General features: G+C 42.2%; 1 protein-coding gene across 1 annotated transcript; it reads right to left on the bottom strand.

Annotated features, from left to right (window-relative positions):
• Positions 1–1147: 1147 nt before the first annotated feature.
• LOC133529502 (serine/threonine-protein kinase pelle) lies at positions 1148–14860 on the bottom strand. The gene is made up of 10 exons (XM_061867223.1): positions 14631–14860; positions 10639–10861; positions 10283–10368; positions 8442–8522; positions 8017–8152; positions 7303–7437; positions 5727–5853; positions 4587–4745; positions 3713–3909; positions 1148–2095 (listed from the first exon to the last, which is right to left on the bottom strand). Exons 1-10 carry the CDS (start codon positions 14745–14747, stop codon positions 1923–1925), a joined length of 1434 nt encoding a protein of 477 aa, XP_061723207.1. The 5' UTR covers positions 14748–14860; the 3' UTR covers positions 1148–1922.
• Positions 14861–15614: the final 754 nt, after the last annotated feature.

Genomic DNA, 15614 nt, shown 5'->3' with positions numbered 1-15614 from the left:
GCCCCAACTGTCGGTATTTGTAGGTAGAGTAGGTAATTCCTCGTGCTTAGGGCTCTGAAAGTAGTTAGGGATACGTATTAAACGAATAAGATAACTTACCGGGCAATGCAGCTCCTTGTTTAATTCGGTATTGCTGCTTGGAAAGCACTTGGACACTGAACAATCGTAGTCAGCAGTTTCACTTTAATTTAATGTGCCATTAATATAATCATAAATATATTCAAGATTGGCATGGCATAAATTGTGTAATATTTAGATATAAAACCTGAAAAGAAACTAGTTCGCGCCCACAAGTTTTCTCGTTGTTGAAAAATTTGACAACTTTGACATTTATGACTAGGTTGCTATATGAAAAAATAATTCTACCATAAATTTTTTGGTAGGAACGCGTTCATAGTATGGCCACACGATTAGCGCCGACATTCTGTTATTTTATAGTTGGTGCAACGCATTTTATTTAGCAATCGTTAAGACCCCCACGTAAGCGTTAAAATTTAGCGAACTGTGCTTACGTTAGCAGGTGGTTTGGTGCAACTGGCCCTAAGTAATGTGGAACTTACGAACCACATATACAGAGGGCGCTAAACAGTTACCTTAAAATGTATGGAGCTTTACAGCGCCATCTCGTTTACTTGTCAAATTCGAAGCACGAAATTGTCTTAGATGTATCTTTGTTTTTAGCATCTGTGTAGTCCACAATCCGCTTTGGTCAGCGTGGGGATTGTAGCTTCAGCCCTCCCGTACGGATTAAATGTCTTAAATTGTTTTTTTAGGGCGTGGTTTTGCTACCTTTTATAATTAAAGCCGATGCGCTTCAAAACGCAAGAGGATCAGTAAAACTATCAAGTCAATATCAGTGTTTAAATAATCTTGTTCGTATTCAGTGTCGCATCTACTCCTTGGGCACGGGCACCCCCGGGCACGCGGGGCTGCGCGCGCACACCGTGCTGGATACACGGCCGCCAAAGCTGGGGGGAGTGGGGGTAAGGGGAGGGGGGAGTGGAGGGAAGGGGAGGGGGAGTGGAAGGAAGGGGGGGGGGGAGTGGAAGGAAGGGGGGGGGTGGAGAGAAGGGGAGGGGGAGTTGATGGAAGGGGAGGGGGAGTGGGGAAAAGGGGAGGGGGAGTGGGGGGAAGGGGGGGGGGGGTATTAATGAGTATTGGGTTTTGATACCTTTTGTAATAAAAGCCGATGCGCTTTAGAAGCGATAGGAGCAGTCATTTTCCAAGGTCTCGAATTGAATGTCAATATGAGTGTGTGTTTATATAAACAAAGTTACGTAAGTGTGTCGGTGTCGACTGTCACATCCAGTCCGCGGGCACGGGCATGGCGCGCAGCGCGGCGTACACGCCGGGCATGGCGGGGCTGCGCGCGCTGTCGGTGTCGACTGTCACAGCCAGTCCGCGGGCACGGGCATGGCGCGCAGCGCGGCGTACACGCCGGGCATGGCGGGGCTGCGCGCGCTGTCGGTGTCGACTGTCACAGCCAGTCCGCGGGCACGGGCATGGCGCGCAGCGCGGCGTACACGCCGGGCATGGCGGGGCTGCGCGCGCTGTCGGTGTCGACTGTCACAGCCAGTCCGCGGGCACGGGCATGGCGCGCAGCGCGGCGTACACGCCGGGCATGGCGGGGCTGCGCGCGCTGTCGGTGTCGACTGTCACAGCCAGTCCGCGGGCACGGGCATGGCGCGCAGCGCGGCGTACACGCCGGGCATGGCGGGGCTGCGCGCGCTGTCGGTGTCGACTGTCACAGCCAGTCCGCGGGCACGGGCATGGCGCGCAGCGCGGCGTACACGCCGGGCATGGCGGGGCTGCGCGCGCTGTCGGTGTCGACTGTCACAGCCAGTCCGCGGGCACGGGCATGGCGCGCAGCGCGGCGTACACGCCGGGCATGGCGGGGCTGCGCGCGCTGTCGGTGTCGACTGTCACAGCCAGTCCGCGGGCACGGGCATGGCGCGCAGCGCGGCGTACACGCCGGGCATGGCGGGGCTGCGCGCGCTGCGCCGCCACGCGCACGCCAGCCCGAGCTGCACGAACGAGCGGCACAGCACAGGGAACGACTCTTTGGTGTTGATGAGCTTTGGATCTTCTAATGTGGCTGTCAATAAAAAAAAATATAAGTTTTTCCTCGAAAATTACATTTTCGATACGAGCTTTTATCGTTTACTGTACTTTCCACAAGCAACTAATACTCATCGAGCCAATTCTAACAACCCCAAACACAATTAAATTGCGTTGTTTCATCACAGAGTTCTAATGGCCTGTCTCTATCATCAGATCAGCTCTATGGTACTATAATATTGCATTGCCACCTGACTTATATTCAATCGAAACCGGCAAGTGGGTCAAATTTGATTACATTCAGACAACGGGACAGGTGAAAATAAATAAAAGCTTGTTCAAAAAATGTGCGTAAGGCGTATCAGGGAAAATGTGATGTGATGACAGCTAATGTGAAAGCCGAAGGCAGAGTTCCACGTAGGGCCGAAGACCCAAAGCTCCCCGGAGCGGCTCCGCTATACGCGAGGCCGATGGCCGAGCTTTGAGTACTTTAATACATAACAATGAATGAATGAAATTTATTCCAGAAAATCATTTCCATATACATTATACATTTACACATTACAAAAAGAATTAAATTAAATTAAAATAAAATTAAATCAAATTAAATAACATCCTAAAATTTAAAATTTAAATAACAATAAAATTCAAATAAGGACCTGCGTCCCGGGTTACCCTGAGCCCGTCACGATAGGCTTGTGGTAGCCCCTCCAGCGCTCGTGCAGCGGGCTGGCGTCCCACTCTCTCACCGCCGACAGTAGCGTGTTGGAGGAGCCGTATATTGCCTTTCTGGCGGTGGCGCTTCTCGCGCGCAGCAGCGCGTCCCAGCCCGGCGCGCGCCCTTCCGCGAACATGGCACTCGCGCTGCACCAGCGCGGCAGGCGGAACAGCGCCCGCCACGCGTTGTTATACTGCACACGCAAGTCTCTGACCGCCGCGCAGGTGTAGTCGGACCATAGCTCCACTGTATAGACGCTTGTGCAAAAACTGAGGAACAGCTGCCTTTTTACGGTGTCGCTACATTTGGCGAATCTTCTAGCCAACATATTCGCGCGTACCGCAGTGGCTCGCCTTTGCCTTTCTACGTCCTCCAGATCTTACAATAGTACAGGTGCCCTAAATAAGACGCCTAAAAGTCGAGCTCTTTGTAGGACCAAAGGTCCAGTGCGTCCGACAGGTGTACGCTTCCTACCACTTCTAAGTATCCTAATTCCGAAGGCCGAAAACCGAGCTTCGCGTAAGACCGAAAGCTCGAAGCGTCCACGAGAGGCAGGCCTTTACCCCCTTATTCATAAACGTCTACTAAAGTTGACAAGCCGCTAATAATCGTTCGTCCCTTTCCGACGTATCGGTATGATGGAAAGGGACAAACGAATATTAGCGGCTTGTTAACTTTAGTACACGTTTATGAATAAGGGGGTTAATATTCAAACGCGTTCTCTAATATGCGAGGCCGAAGGCCGACATGCGGAAAGTTAGTGCTTAATCACGGAACAATCAACAAACGAAGAGGCATAAATAACTATGGTTAATATTCAATAGATGCATGTGCATTTTTTTCCATAATGTCAATATTCAGAGAGGAAGCGATCATGTGCCGTCGTTCTATTTTCCCAAGCGTGGGGGTTGCTTATGACCCGTATGGGACACTTACCCATGTCGAACCCCGGTTGCTGTGCTTTTGAGTGCATATAATCGCTAAGCAACTCCATGCGTCGATCAGGATCTAAAGGTTTCTGTACGGTGGCCATTTCGAAAAGCACCACTCCATAGCTAAATACGTCCACTGCTGGTGATATGCAATGTGAACGAAGATATTCGGTGGGAATGTAGGGACGGGTGCCGTGGATTCTGAAAAAAAGATACTTTTGTGACTCCCAACTCAACTATAATGAGTTCATTATATAACACTTTAGAAGCGCTGGTGGCCTAGCGGCAAGAGCGTGCGACTTGCAATCCGGAGGTCGCGGGTTCAAACCTCTGCTCGTACCAATGAGTTTTTCGGAACTTATGTATGAAATATCATTTGATATTTACCAGTCGCTTTTCGTTGAAGAAAACCTCGTGAGGAAACCGTACTAATCCCAACAAGGCCTAGTTTACCCTCTGGGTTGGAACTGTTGGAAGGTCAGATGACAGTCGCTTTCATAAACTAGTACCTACGCCAAATCTTGGGATTAGTTATCAAGCGGACCCGAGGCTCCCATGAGCCGTGGCAAAATTCCGGTACAACGCGAGCGAGGAAGAAGATTCACTTTAGTGAACTATAATGAACTTATTTAAACTTATCTTTTAACTTAACTTAAAACAAAACAATAGAACAAAAGACATCAACGAGCCCTTAACCCAACCAGCCTACACTTCGCTTTAATATATTATGATTTTTTAATTATTACGGTCGATTGAAAAACTATTTATTATGCCAGGATTTTACTAATTATAATTGGGCGTATAAAGTTATAAATACAGCTATAGTATTCCAAAGTCCTACCTAATATTAGGACATATGAAAGATAGAAATTACATACTTTGACACAAGCAACGGTCGATCGGCGTGTGTTCCTCGCCTCGCCAGTCCAAAGTCCCCGATCTTCGGCATAGTGCACTGGTCTAGAAGTATGTTGGCGGGCTTGATGTCCCCGTGTATTAACGGAGGGCGACACATCGTGTGGAGGTAGGATAGACCCCTGTAATGTAAATTTTTCAAATTTAAACAAAATTATTTTCATCCTGATTCAGGCTTTAACATTCAGTTAATGTTTTATGCCTTTGGTACAAATACATATGTCAAAATGACTTACAACAAACGTTGAATAGCTAATTGAGGCTAGGAGAGCTAGTGTTTATAAATAACGCTAATCGCTAGACTAGAATGATTTTTAGTTTGGTGCGCACGCGTATGTGTATATTTAAGTATGTGTGTGTGTGTGTGTGTGTGTGTGTGTGTGTGTGTGTGCATGTGTGTGTGTGTGTGTGTGTGTGTGCGTGTGTGTGTGCGCGTGTGCGTGTTTTTTTTTAATAGAGGTAGAAAAATACATTTTCGTATCATCAGTCAGACCCACGCCCGGTATGTCGGACTCAGTTGTTGAATACGAACTAAAAAACCTCTTTCTTCGGCCTCTGCAGCTTTCTACCGCCGCTAGGCATTGTTTGAAGAACACGTCGATTTCTACATCGCACTGAAGATATTTATATTATGTTTATATTATTTATATTGTGTTTATTGTTTTATCAGGAAATTCAAAATCTCTGTTTTTGGCAGACAAAAATCGACCTTGAATTTTAGACTGAGATTAAACATTAATGATCTTTGCTGAACCGATTCTGAATATGTGGAAAATGAGGGGCAGAGCGCCCGTTTTTATGAACTAGGACAACATACAACTCATACACTATGTCGACCGGTCTGGCCTAGTGGATAGTGACCCTGCCTATGAAGCCGATGGTCCCGGGTTCAAATCCTGATAAGGCATTTATTCTTGTGATGAGCACGGATATTTTTCCTGAGTCATGGGTATTTTCTATGTATGTAAGTATAAATATTTATATATTATATATATCGTTGTCTAAGGACCTTCAACACAAGCCTTATTGAGCTGTGGGGCTTAGTCAATTTGTGTAATAAAGTAATAATGTCCTATAATATTAATTTATTTATACACACTTACCTAGCAACCCCCTGCGCTATCATATACCGCTGAAACCAAGTCAAGGGAGGATGGTTCGTCGCACACTTTAGCCTGTGGTCTAGCGATCCTCCGGTCATTAGTTGATACACTAAACACACTTTTGGACCTGAAAATAAGACAAATAAAGTCTTAATTAAGTATATTCTTCGTGTAGAACCACTTAGTAAGACTAGTTACTGATTAGAACCGATAAACAGGAAGTTTGTTCATGAATAAAAACTTTTTGGTAAAAAAAAAAAATTGAATCAGTTTTTTCGCATTGTTCCTTCTATATATTCGTAAATGAGTTATATATGATATTTATTTACGTATGTAGTGTAGGTAGTTTATAAATGTTGCTATTTATGTATGTGTATAATTTGGTATTTTATTTTATTTATTTATTTATTTTATAATTTGGTATTATAATTTCTCAACTTCTAACACTCACTGCATCACCTACTCACATTACTTGTTTTTTTACCTTGTCTTCACTACCCTAAGGTTGTCTGGAAGAGATTGCGCTTTAGCGATAAGACCGCACGTTGTCTACCATAGTCTATGTTGTGTGTTTAATTTGTATGTCAATATGTTCTTTTAATATTGGTGAGCAATGAAGAATATTTGTATTGTATTGTATTGTATTTTTGGTACAAGTTTTATCGCTGACTGTAGTTTTCTTTCCACAGGCACTTAAAACTCATCAAAACAATTCTCAATCAACACATTAATTTGCTTTGTTATATCACAGAGTTCCTATGGCCACCTCCTGTCTACATCATCAGATCTGCTATTGAAATGTAGGTTATGAGTTGTTATGACTGCAGGAATTGGCGCCATTTACATTTTGATCTAAAAAAATTAAAACCATAGACAATCCGATCTTGAATTGGGATGTGTCTGAAACGGCCTTAATGTATACGCGCCTTAAAGAAAGTGGAACTGAATGAATGAATAATGATAATATTTTAAACATTCATCATGATTGATTAACAAATATTTATGTTTATTTCATACATATAAATATTAAATACAACTTGTATATTTTTTTAATAATGCAATGCAATTGAAATGTAATTTCGATAATACTTGGTATAAAAATGCGGAAACTAATAATAATATATATCTTGGACACGGCGCGGATAGTGCGGCGGTTCCTCTCTCTGCAGCCCTGACCACCGGCAGCTTGGGCCCTGCCCCGCTGCTGGCGGCACACTAGGTTAAGTTTTTTACAATGTGTTTATATGTGTTTTGTATAGTATTTTTTGATGTATTTTTATATTTTACTTTTATATCCATATTGTAAAAAACATAACCTATGAAGAAAGAGAAATAAAGAGAATAATATATATCTTAATAATAATAATTCTTAATTCTCAATTTGTAATATGATATCTTTTAACTGAATAATATGGCATATATGGCTGTTAGCCGTTGCTCGAAGTATAAATAAATAAATTACTTTTGCACCCTAGTGTGGGAAATGCAATTTTCCGAGATCTCCGAAATATATATACAAGAATTGCTAGTTTAAATATATAAATATAATAATAATATAAAGATATAAGATAATTACCTCCAACACTGTATCCATACAAGGGCAATATGTTGTCATGTCTAAACTGGTCGCTGGTGAGTTCTCTGATCAGTTCTTTATGGTTGTCTTTACTACTGAGGACCTTTACAGCTACAGGCAGTAGTTTCCATTCGCCTGCAGAGGAAAAAGCACTTTATTATGACGGAATAGGGTGCAAGTTAGGTGAATAACAAGAGGTTCATTCACAAACTTCTATAAAACTATGGATATTTAATGAATTTGACAGAAATTACTAAATTGTATTTTATTTTTACGTGTTACTATTTGGGTAGCCTTCCTCAACCCACCGAGAGAGCGGCAGCTGACGTTCACGAGAATTCCTTAGCCCCATTTCGAATTATCGCAAGGACATGAAATTTTACCCGTCGCGGGGTCTACCACGCAAACATCTTCACATGTCGTCAGAATTGGAAAAGATGTCCACCATTTTGAACTATTTTGTTACACGTCTAATAGACCTCCACCTTGACCCTAGTCGACGTTAGTTGTAATTTCATAGTTGTTTTGATTTACCTGACCTTTGTATACCTGGCCAAACCCTTACTTGCCTAGTAGGTTGCTCTGGGCCCAGTTGCCCGTGGCTTGACACTGATCAAATCTTCATCAGCCCGTCTTTAACGTAACCACTGAAATGAATCATTCCTCAACCCACCGACGGAGCGGTAGCTGACTTTCACGAGACATGTCCCTTACCTTTGTACACCTGGCCGAATCCTCCCTTGCCGAGCAGGTTGGTTTGAGCCCAGTTGCCTGTGGCTTGCTCGAGGTCCTTGTACTGCATCACAGGGATCGTGGTCTTCAGCAGCTCGTCTTCCACTGGACCAGCGTCCTGGTGAAAACAATAATGTATAACAATTAACGGCTCCTAGTCGGTAGTAGCCCCGCTTACGTAGCAGGAGGTCGCGGGAAACATTTATTTATTGAGATTATCTGAGAAGGTTAAGTAAACGGCCTTTGTTTTTTCTGCTTGTAAGTAAAGATGGTATTCCACCTGTCCAATATCTTGGTCCAATGTGTATTTTCATCTCACATTTTGCTTGATAAGAGAGTGAGACGAAATGCACATTTGATAAAGAAATGGGACAGGTAGAACACCATCCTAAGCGTTTGAGAATTACCATTGATACGTCGGTACTTGACTCTGTTGTCGTGGTGCGGCCATTTGTGTTCGAAGCTGGCAACGGCACCATGTGGGCGTCCTGTAACCCATACAATATTAAAGGGAGTGTGCATGAACTGTAGAGGGCAGCACAGAAACCCTATGTTTAATGGCAAATATCAAATATCAAATATCAAACATTTATTCAGCAAATAGGCCACAGGGGCACTTTTACATGTCCATTTTTACAAACAATAAATTAAAAAAAAAAACAATTACAAATATCGAATCTATGAAATAATAAATACTTTATTAGAGATGTATACTGTCTCTAAATGTCAAATTACACAAAAAAAAAACTATGATAAAAAAATAAAACCATAAAATACTAAAATTCTTTAGAGATGTATAAGTCTCTACGTGTCAGAGATAAAATATAAAAATATATATTAAATTATCCTTAGAGATGTAGAGGGTCGCCAAGGCTTGAATTCTTATATAAATAATTAAAAGACAAAAAAATTAAAACGGACAAGAACCGAATGAAGTGTCTCACGTTAATGTCACTCAAAAGTAAAGTTACATACTTTAACATAACCTGTACCCCGTGTAAGCTTAAACAGACCGGTCTCCACAAACAGCACCCGTTCACGAGTATGACGTGTATCTCAGCCATCGCCTCCCTCAACCTTCATTCGGGAAAGACCTTCATTCTTCATTTGGCGCACAGTATAGTGTCTTTAGATTCATGATTTAGGCCAGTAGATGGCCAGTATTACAACACGGGCGATCAGCAAAACTTATCTATAAGTATGTCTATGGTGTAAAGTAGTATAACCGCGAGCCAGGAATAGATTTCCATGACCAATCGCCTCCTGGGCGAAAACGAATATGTATGATGACTCATGAACCCTCGTGGACGTCAGCTGCCGCTCCGATGGTGGATTGAGGAATGGCAGCCACCGAAATACGTAAAAAAAATTGGCATCGCCTCCCGTTTGATACTTTGTCAGAAGCTATTTTTAATTTAAAAAATCGTCAACCGGTTGTATCGCGACGTCAGCTGGTCGCATAAACATGTAAAAAATAAGCACTTTACCTTTTTATGATAGTAGTTTAAATAATATGAAACTTTGCATGTAGCATTCTATCAAGCGTTCTAAATAAGCTGTTACGCAATTTACACATTACGCATACTTTGCGGACATAAAGTGGTAAGGCGCGTATTTTTTACATGTTCATGTCATAAACTGACGGTCTTTCCACTTCCACTTAGCATCTAAATTATCTGACAAAGTATCAGCCGGGAGGCAATGACTGATGATATAAGTATATTAACAATTGTATTTAAAATATTGACATGTAATTATTATTACCCCTCTAACATACACGTCCCGCGTATATAACCAGTAGATACTGACATTATTGAATTGAAATTCAAAACAAATTCTGCAATGTACCCCTTAGTGGGGTAAGAAAGGATTTTGTTTTATGTGTTTAAATGCGTGTTTGTATGTGGGTACCCGGTGCGTGCGTGCGTGCGTTTAGGTTCAAAAGATTTTTTAATTGAGCTTCTCAAAACTTATACAATGTTAAAAGTTATGTAGATATTTGGCAGTTGATCTAAGGTTGCTATTGTAACCATGTTTTAGTGTATCAAGTTCATTGAAATTTCTGAGTTCACCGCAAGTTAATAAGAAATATAATTTGTTATATGTTAAATTCAACAATAAAGGTTTATTATGGTTAATTAATTACAACACAATTAGGTTCCAGGGAATGTTATACAAATTCTTAGTAAAAATAAACTAATTATTACACAGAATAATTAGTTAATAAGGTATTAATGACCTAATTTACCTTAACTTGGCCTTTATTTTCTATTAACATCACAGGTAAAGGTATACTTTCACTTTTTGTTGCTGTTTTGTGCCTTTTCAAGTTTTCTGTAACATAGAAGAATGAAATACGTTTTTAAAGGGTCGGCAATGTGCATGTAATATCTCTGGTGTTGCAGGCGTCCATAGGCTACGGTGACTGCTTACCATCAGGCGGGCCATATGCTTGTTTGCCACCGAAATGATATTTAAAAAAAATACAAAATATAAATTATGTAGTTTTTTGACCCACTTTTTTAATCCATAGTAAATGTGAATGACATATCAGATATGGTATTATTCATCTACTTCTTAAGTTTGAAGTTATATATTTATTACCTTCTAATGGCGCAGTATTCCCCGCGCCACATATGTCATGTTTATTCGCTAACTTCTGGAACTTCTTATCCACAACCGGTATGAGGCACGACATAGCCGGGAAGTGTTTCATCCGGTACAGCAGTACTAGTAACTCCTCCGCTCTGTGGTTGAACTGGCCCCATCTTATGAGGAGTAAGCTAGTTGGTGATGTGGTCTGACGTTTTGCAGTTTGCTCGATTTCCTAGTTGTGTATGGTAAATGCAATTTTAGTTGTTTTAGTAGTTTAAAATTTGAAATAATTGAATATTTAACTATTTAGCTAGTAAACATACCCAAAGAACTCTATGCCTACTACTTTGGGAAACTTTACTTTTTTTGGGTCTTAGTATAAAATATTATTTGACATTGACTGTCAAGACGCAATTTTTTGGAGAAAATTTGTGGAAAATTTATATTATTATTTAAATCATGGAGAATATTACTCTTTCGCAACAATTTGTGATGCAGCCTTCATGTCTTGTCCATGTGATATGTAATTCATAAAGAAAGTTCCCCCGTTCGAGCTACGGAGGTTAAAAACATTATTTCACAATTGGAACAAAATTAAAACGAACCCATATAACGCATCAAAGATACAATTACCCATGAAGTGATTACCCATGTCGTTGAACATGTGTACAACGCAGCGTCTGCCGCCGCCAGGCCGATAACTCAGAAAAGAGGTTTGCATGGACTGCGCCCCTTTGCTGTGACAGGACAACGTCTAATATTGTGGCATGTTTTGACTTTTAAAGTGCTTTTTATTATTAATTTGTTATTTTATATTTAAGGAGTGATCTTAGGCTAACGTAATTATTGTTTTATAGTAAGTATTTTAAGTGTATTTTTTTATTACTTGTAACCTTACAATAGCTCGATACCACCTCCGAATCAATGGAATGCTGTGTATGTAAAAGGACTTTCACAACATCAAAAGGCCTACACATACATCAGTCTCGCATCCACCATGTTCGCGTGTGCCCGGTTTCTCCCGGTCCGAGTCCCCAAAACACCCAGTGCTCATCAACATCACCAGCTCAGCTAGAAACTCCACTCCAAACTCTTCTCGGCAAGCTTAAACAATCAACACCTATAATAAAGCGCATACCGCGTGGTGCTAGGTCCGCGGTGGCTGAAGCACTAACTACTACAATAAACAACTGTTTGAAAGATAATAACATATATTCCTGGCGTGAGCTGTTAACATTCTCTTTCAAAATTCTACATGTTTCTGACAATAATGACAATATTAGTCTTACTCAGAAAATTAAAACTAATATCCTTGCGCCTGAGTTGCCTTCAGCCACACGGTCACGGTCACCCCGAGATATGAGCAGTAGATATAATTTGTGCAAAAAAGTCGAGGATAAAGTACATGACGGTGACCTTAAAGGTGCTGCGCGGCTCCTTTTCACAAATGATTCACTCGCACCTGATACCCCAGAAACGGCAGCTGCGTTACAAGCTAAACACCCCCCAGGCCCTTCCACCCCTATCTTTGCCGACACTCCTTCAGATCCTTCAGCTTGTCTGCACGCCTCAACTGAAGACATCACATCAGCTCTCGCGTCCTTCCCAAAAGGGTCGGCGTCAGGCTTGGATGGCATCTCCGCCCAACATCTTGTAGACCTTACTAGTCACGGCACTGGAGTAGCTGGCGAGAAACTAGTCGAAAGCTTGACCAAACTCATTAATCTTATGCTTCTAGGCGATGTCTGCCAAGATGTGACTGCCATAATTTATGGAGCGAATCTCATAGCCCTTTCAAAGAAGGATGCTGGCGTGCGCCCAATTGCTGTCGGATCCACATTCCGGCGGTTAGCTGCCAAGGTGTGCGTGAAACATACACGAGATAAGCTTCAAGAACTCTTCGAGCCCGTGCAGGTTGGTTTCGGCACTCGCGGGGGTTGCGAGGCCGCAGTCCATGCCGTACGCACCTTTGTCCAAACCGACTCATGTGAGGTTCTCTTAAAAATAGATGTCAAAAATGCGTTCAACTCTGTTAACAGAGCTACCCTACTAAATGTAATCAAAATTCATGTGCCAGAAATTTATAACTTTTTACTCCAATGTTATCATAGTCCGTCCAAATTAGTTCATAAGGGTAACGAAATTCTCTCCGCCGTGGGTTGCCAGCAGGGCGATCCTCTGGGTCCCGCCATATTCAGTCTTTCTATTAATTCAGCTATTCACAGTCTTTCGTCCAAGCTGAACGTTTGGTACCTGGACGACGGCACCATCGGCGGAGACTCACAAACGGTCCTGGCAGACTTATCACTCGTTATACAGAAATTTAGTGAGATTGGCCTGAAACTTAACTTCGACAAATGTGAATTGTACATTTCCGAAAATTTAGAACCCTCTTTAGCACCCCAGATACGTCAAAGTTTTTCAAGTTTAGCCCCAAACATTAAAGTTTTATCAAAGGACAATCTCCACCTTCTCGGCTCACCTATTTTCGATGAAGCTATTCCGTCTGTTTTGGCAAAATCTATATCTAAATTCCGCATGAATTCAGATCGTTTAATTAAAATTAGTAGCCATTCGGCTTTATTTATTTTAAAATTTTGTTTGATGGTTCCCAAATTTACCTACTTGCTCCGTTGCTGCCCTATCTGGAAATTCGCTAGTTTAGTTCAACCTATCGATAGCCTCCTCAAGTCACAACTGGAATCGATTTTGAATGTCCGATTTAATGAACAGGCATGGACCCAAGCATCTTTGCCTATTAGGTTTGGCGGTTTAGGAACTCGTAAAATATCGAGTGTTGCTCTGCCGGCATTCTTGTCTTCAATCCATAGCACGTCTGATCTCGCAGGTAAAATCCTTAAAGCCTTACCGGCAACAAACTGCGAGATCGCGTGCTTGGATGAAGCCAAGAGTGCCTGGATAGCTGGACTGCACTTAAATTTACCACCTAGACCTAAGGGGCAAAGAGCTTGGGACAACATAGCCTCCGACGTCGTCCTAAAATCCCTGATCCATACATCCTCGGGTAAGGACCGCGCAAGGCTCCTTGCGGTTTCCCGACCAGAGTCTGGACACTGGCTACACGCATACCCATCACCAAACACAGGCACATTTATTGATCCGGAGACACTTCGAATAGCCATCGGTCTCAGAGTGGGGACTGATGTATGTGTGGACCACAGCTGCGCTTCTTGTGGGGCAACCGTAGATCGTCTGGGGCACCACGGACTTGCTTGCTCTTCGGGCGCCGGCCGCCTATCCCGTCATGCGGCACTCAACGACATCCTGAGAAGGGCGCTCGTCAGCGCCAACGTCCCCGCAGCTCTGGAGCCCCAGATCGTGCGGGACGATGGTAAGCGCCCCGACGGGATGTCGTTGATCCCCTGGAGGATGGGCCGTGCGCTGGTGTGGGACGCTACTTGCGCCGATACGCTGGCAGCTTCCTACTTGCCAGCGACCAGCAGAAATGCCAGGGCGGCGGCTGACGCCCGAGAGCGTTTTAAAACTAATAAATATAGCTGTCTCGGCACCAACTACGAATTCGTAGCTTTTGGTGTCGAGACACTTGGTCCGTGGGGCAAGGGTGCGCGTGGGCTCCACAGGGAGCTTGGAAAGCGATTGAGGGAGGCAACGGGAGACCCTCGCGCAGGCAGTTTTCTCGCGCAAAGGCTTGCCGTCGCGATACAGCGCGGGAATGCTGCCTGCGTGATGGGCACCCTGCCAAGAGGCCAGGGTCTGTTTTAGGTTTCTTTATTTTTTCTAGGTAGGTTTAGTTTTAGTCGTTTTATTTTATAAGTAGTCATAATTTAATTTTAATATTATTATTATAAATTGAACAAATGTATTGTTAGATTTCTACAAAACTTCAACAATAACAACTAAAATATACAGTGGAAACCGGTTTAGCCCGTAGTTTAACAAAAAGTGGGGACGTAATTTCCGAGTATTCAGTAACGTACCGGGGAAAATCCCAAATAGGTATACGAAATTTATGTACTTACATTTACATCGAAGGCGGAATAATTCATACGGCCAGCCAAGTCCTTCCAAATGTCGTCATTGTCTAATAATCTACACAATTTCTTGTTAATATCAAACGGTAGCTCATATATATACATTTTGCATTGACACACTTGAATGGATTACGCTTTCGCAAAATAATCAACAAGTCAAAAAGTAGAAGCACTGACAGTGCGATCCGATCCGATGATAATGACAAATAAAATGACACTGACAGTGAGTCACAGCTGCTGTTTGACAGCTTTTGTTGTACGTTCGAAAACGAATAATTACGAATACGAATAGGGCTAACCGTCAATCGGAAATCGATATCGATCACTCGAATGTGCGAGTGCTGAAGAGAGGCAGAACGATTGTCGATTTTTCGATATTGTTTGAAGGATCTCAGCTGTTCATTCATGCGACTTTCATTTCAAAAAAAACTTTTGCACATGACGCTTATAAATATCGATACAGACGAAGTGCCAAAAATATGTATACACGACCTTATTGCTCATAACTTAAGGTGTGTACATATTTTTGGCATTTTGTCGTCTGTTTCTATATTTTCAGACGTGACCGTACAAAATTTGATACTCAAGCCATATCCACTTGGGTGGTGGGCAAGCTGTTCACGTGTGCGTAAAAATGTGTATGTGTGGGTTTCCGGCATTTTAGGGTTGTAGACTTATCGATTTTAATAATGTTATATATCGATAATCTCTACACAACGGAACGAAATAGAAGCTTCGATATCTTAACTAAAAAATTAAATCGTAGAAAAGCTATTGTAATATCAAACTCACAAACTCGTACTGGATGATAAGAATATTATAAAGTTGTGTTAGTTATAACCGTTATTAGTTCATTTTAGGTAGTTTAAATCATTTTAAGTAAAATTAAAATTGTAAAAAATGCCGATATTTCATTGATATAATTTTATCAACATTAACCACACTTTTGGTTACTCATTGTTAATCGTACAT

Source organism: Cydia pomonella, chromosome 21, assembly GCF_033807575.1.
Source record: "Cydia pomonella isolate Wapato2018A chromosome 21, ilCydPomo1, whole genome shotgun sequence".
NCBI lineage: Eukaryota > Metazoa > Arthropoda > Insecta > Lepidoptera > Tortricidae > Cydia > Cydia pomonella.
This window is presented reverse-complemented; position numbering and strand designations above follow the sequence as displayed.

What these genes read in the sequence shown, in the direction of transcription:
- LOC133529502 (XM_061867223.1), bottom strand. Translation starts at nt 14,747, where the DNA reads ATGTATATATATGAGCTACCGTTTGATATTAACAAGAAATTGTGTAGA. An exon ending in GAATACTGCGCCATTAGAAG is followed by an intron (nt 10,369 to 10,638) that starts GTAATAAATATA and finishes TCTATGTTACAG; the next exon opens with AAAACTTGAAAAGGCACAAA. An exon ending in ATAGCGCAGGGGGTTGCTAG is followed by an intron (nt 4,746 to 5,726) that starts GTAAGTGTGTAT and finishes TTTACATTACAG; the next exon opens with GGGTCTATCCTACCTCCACA.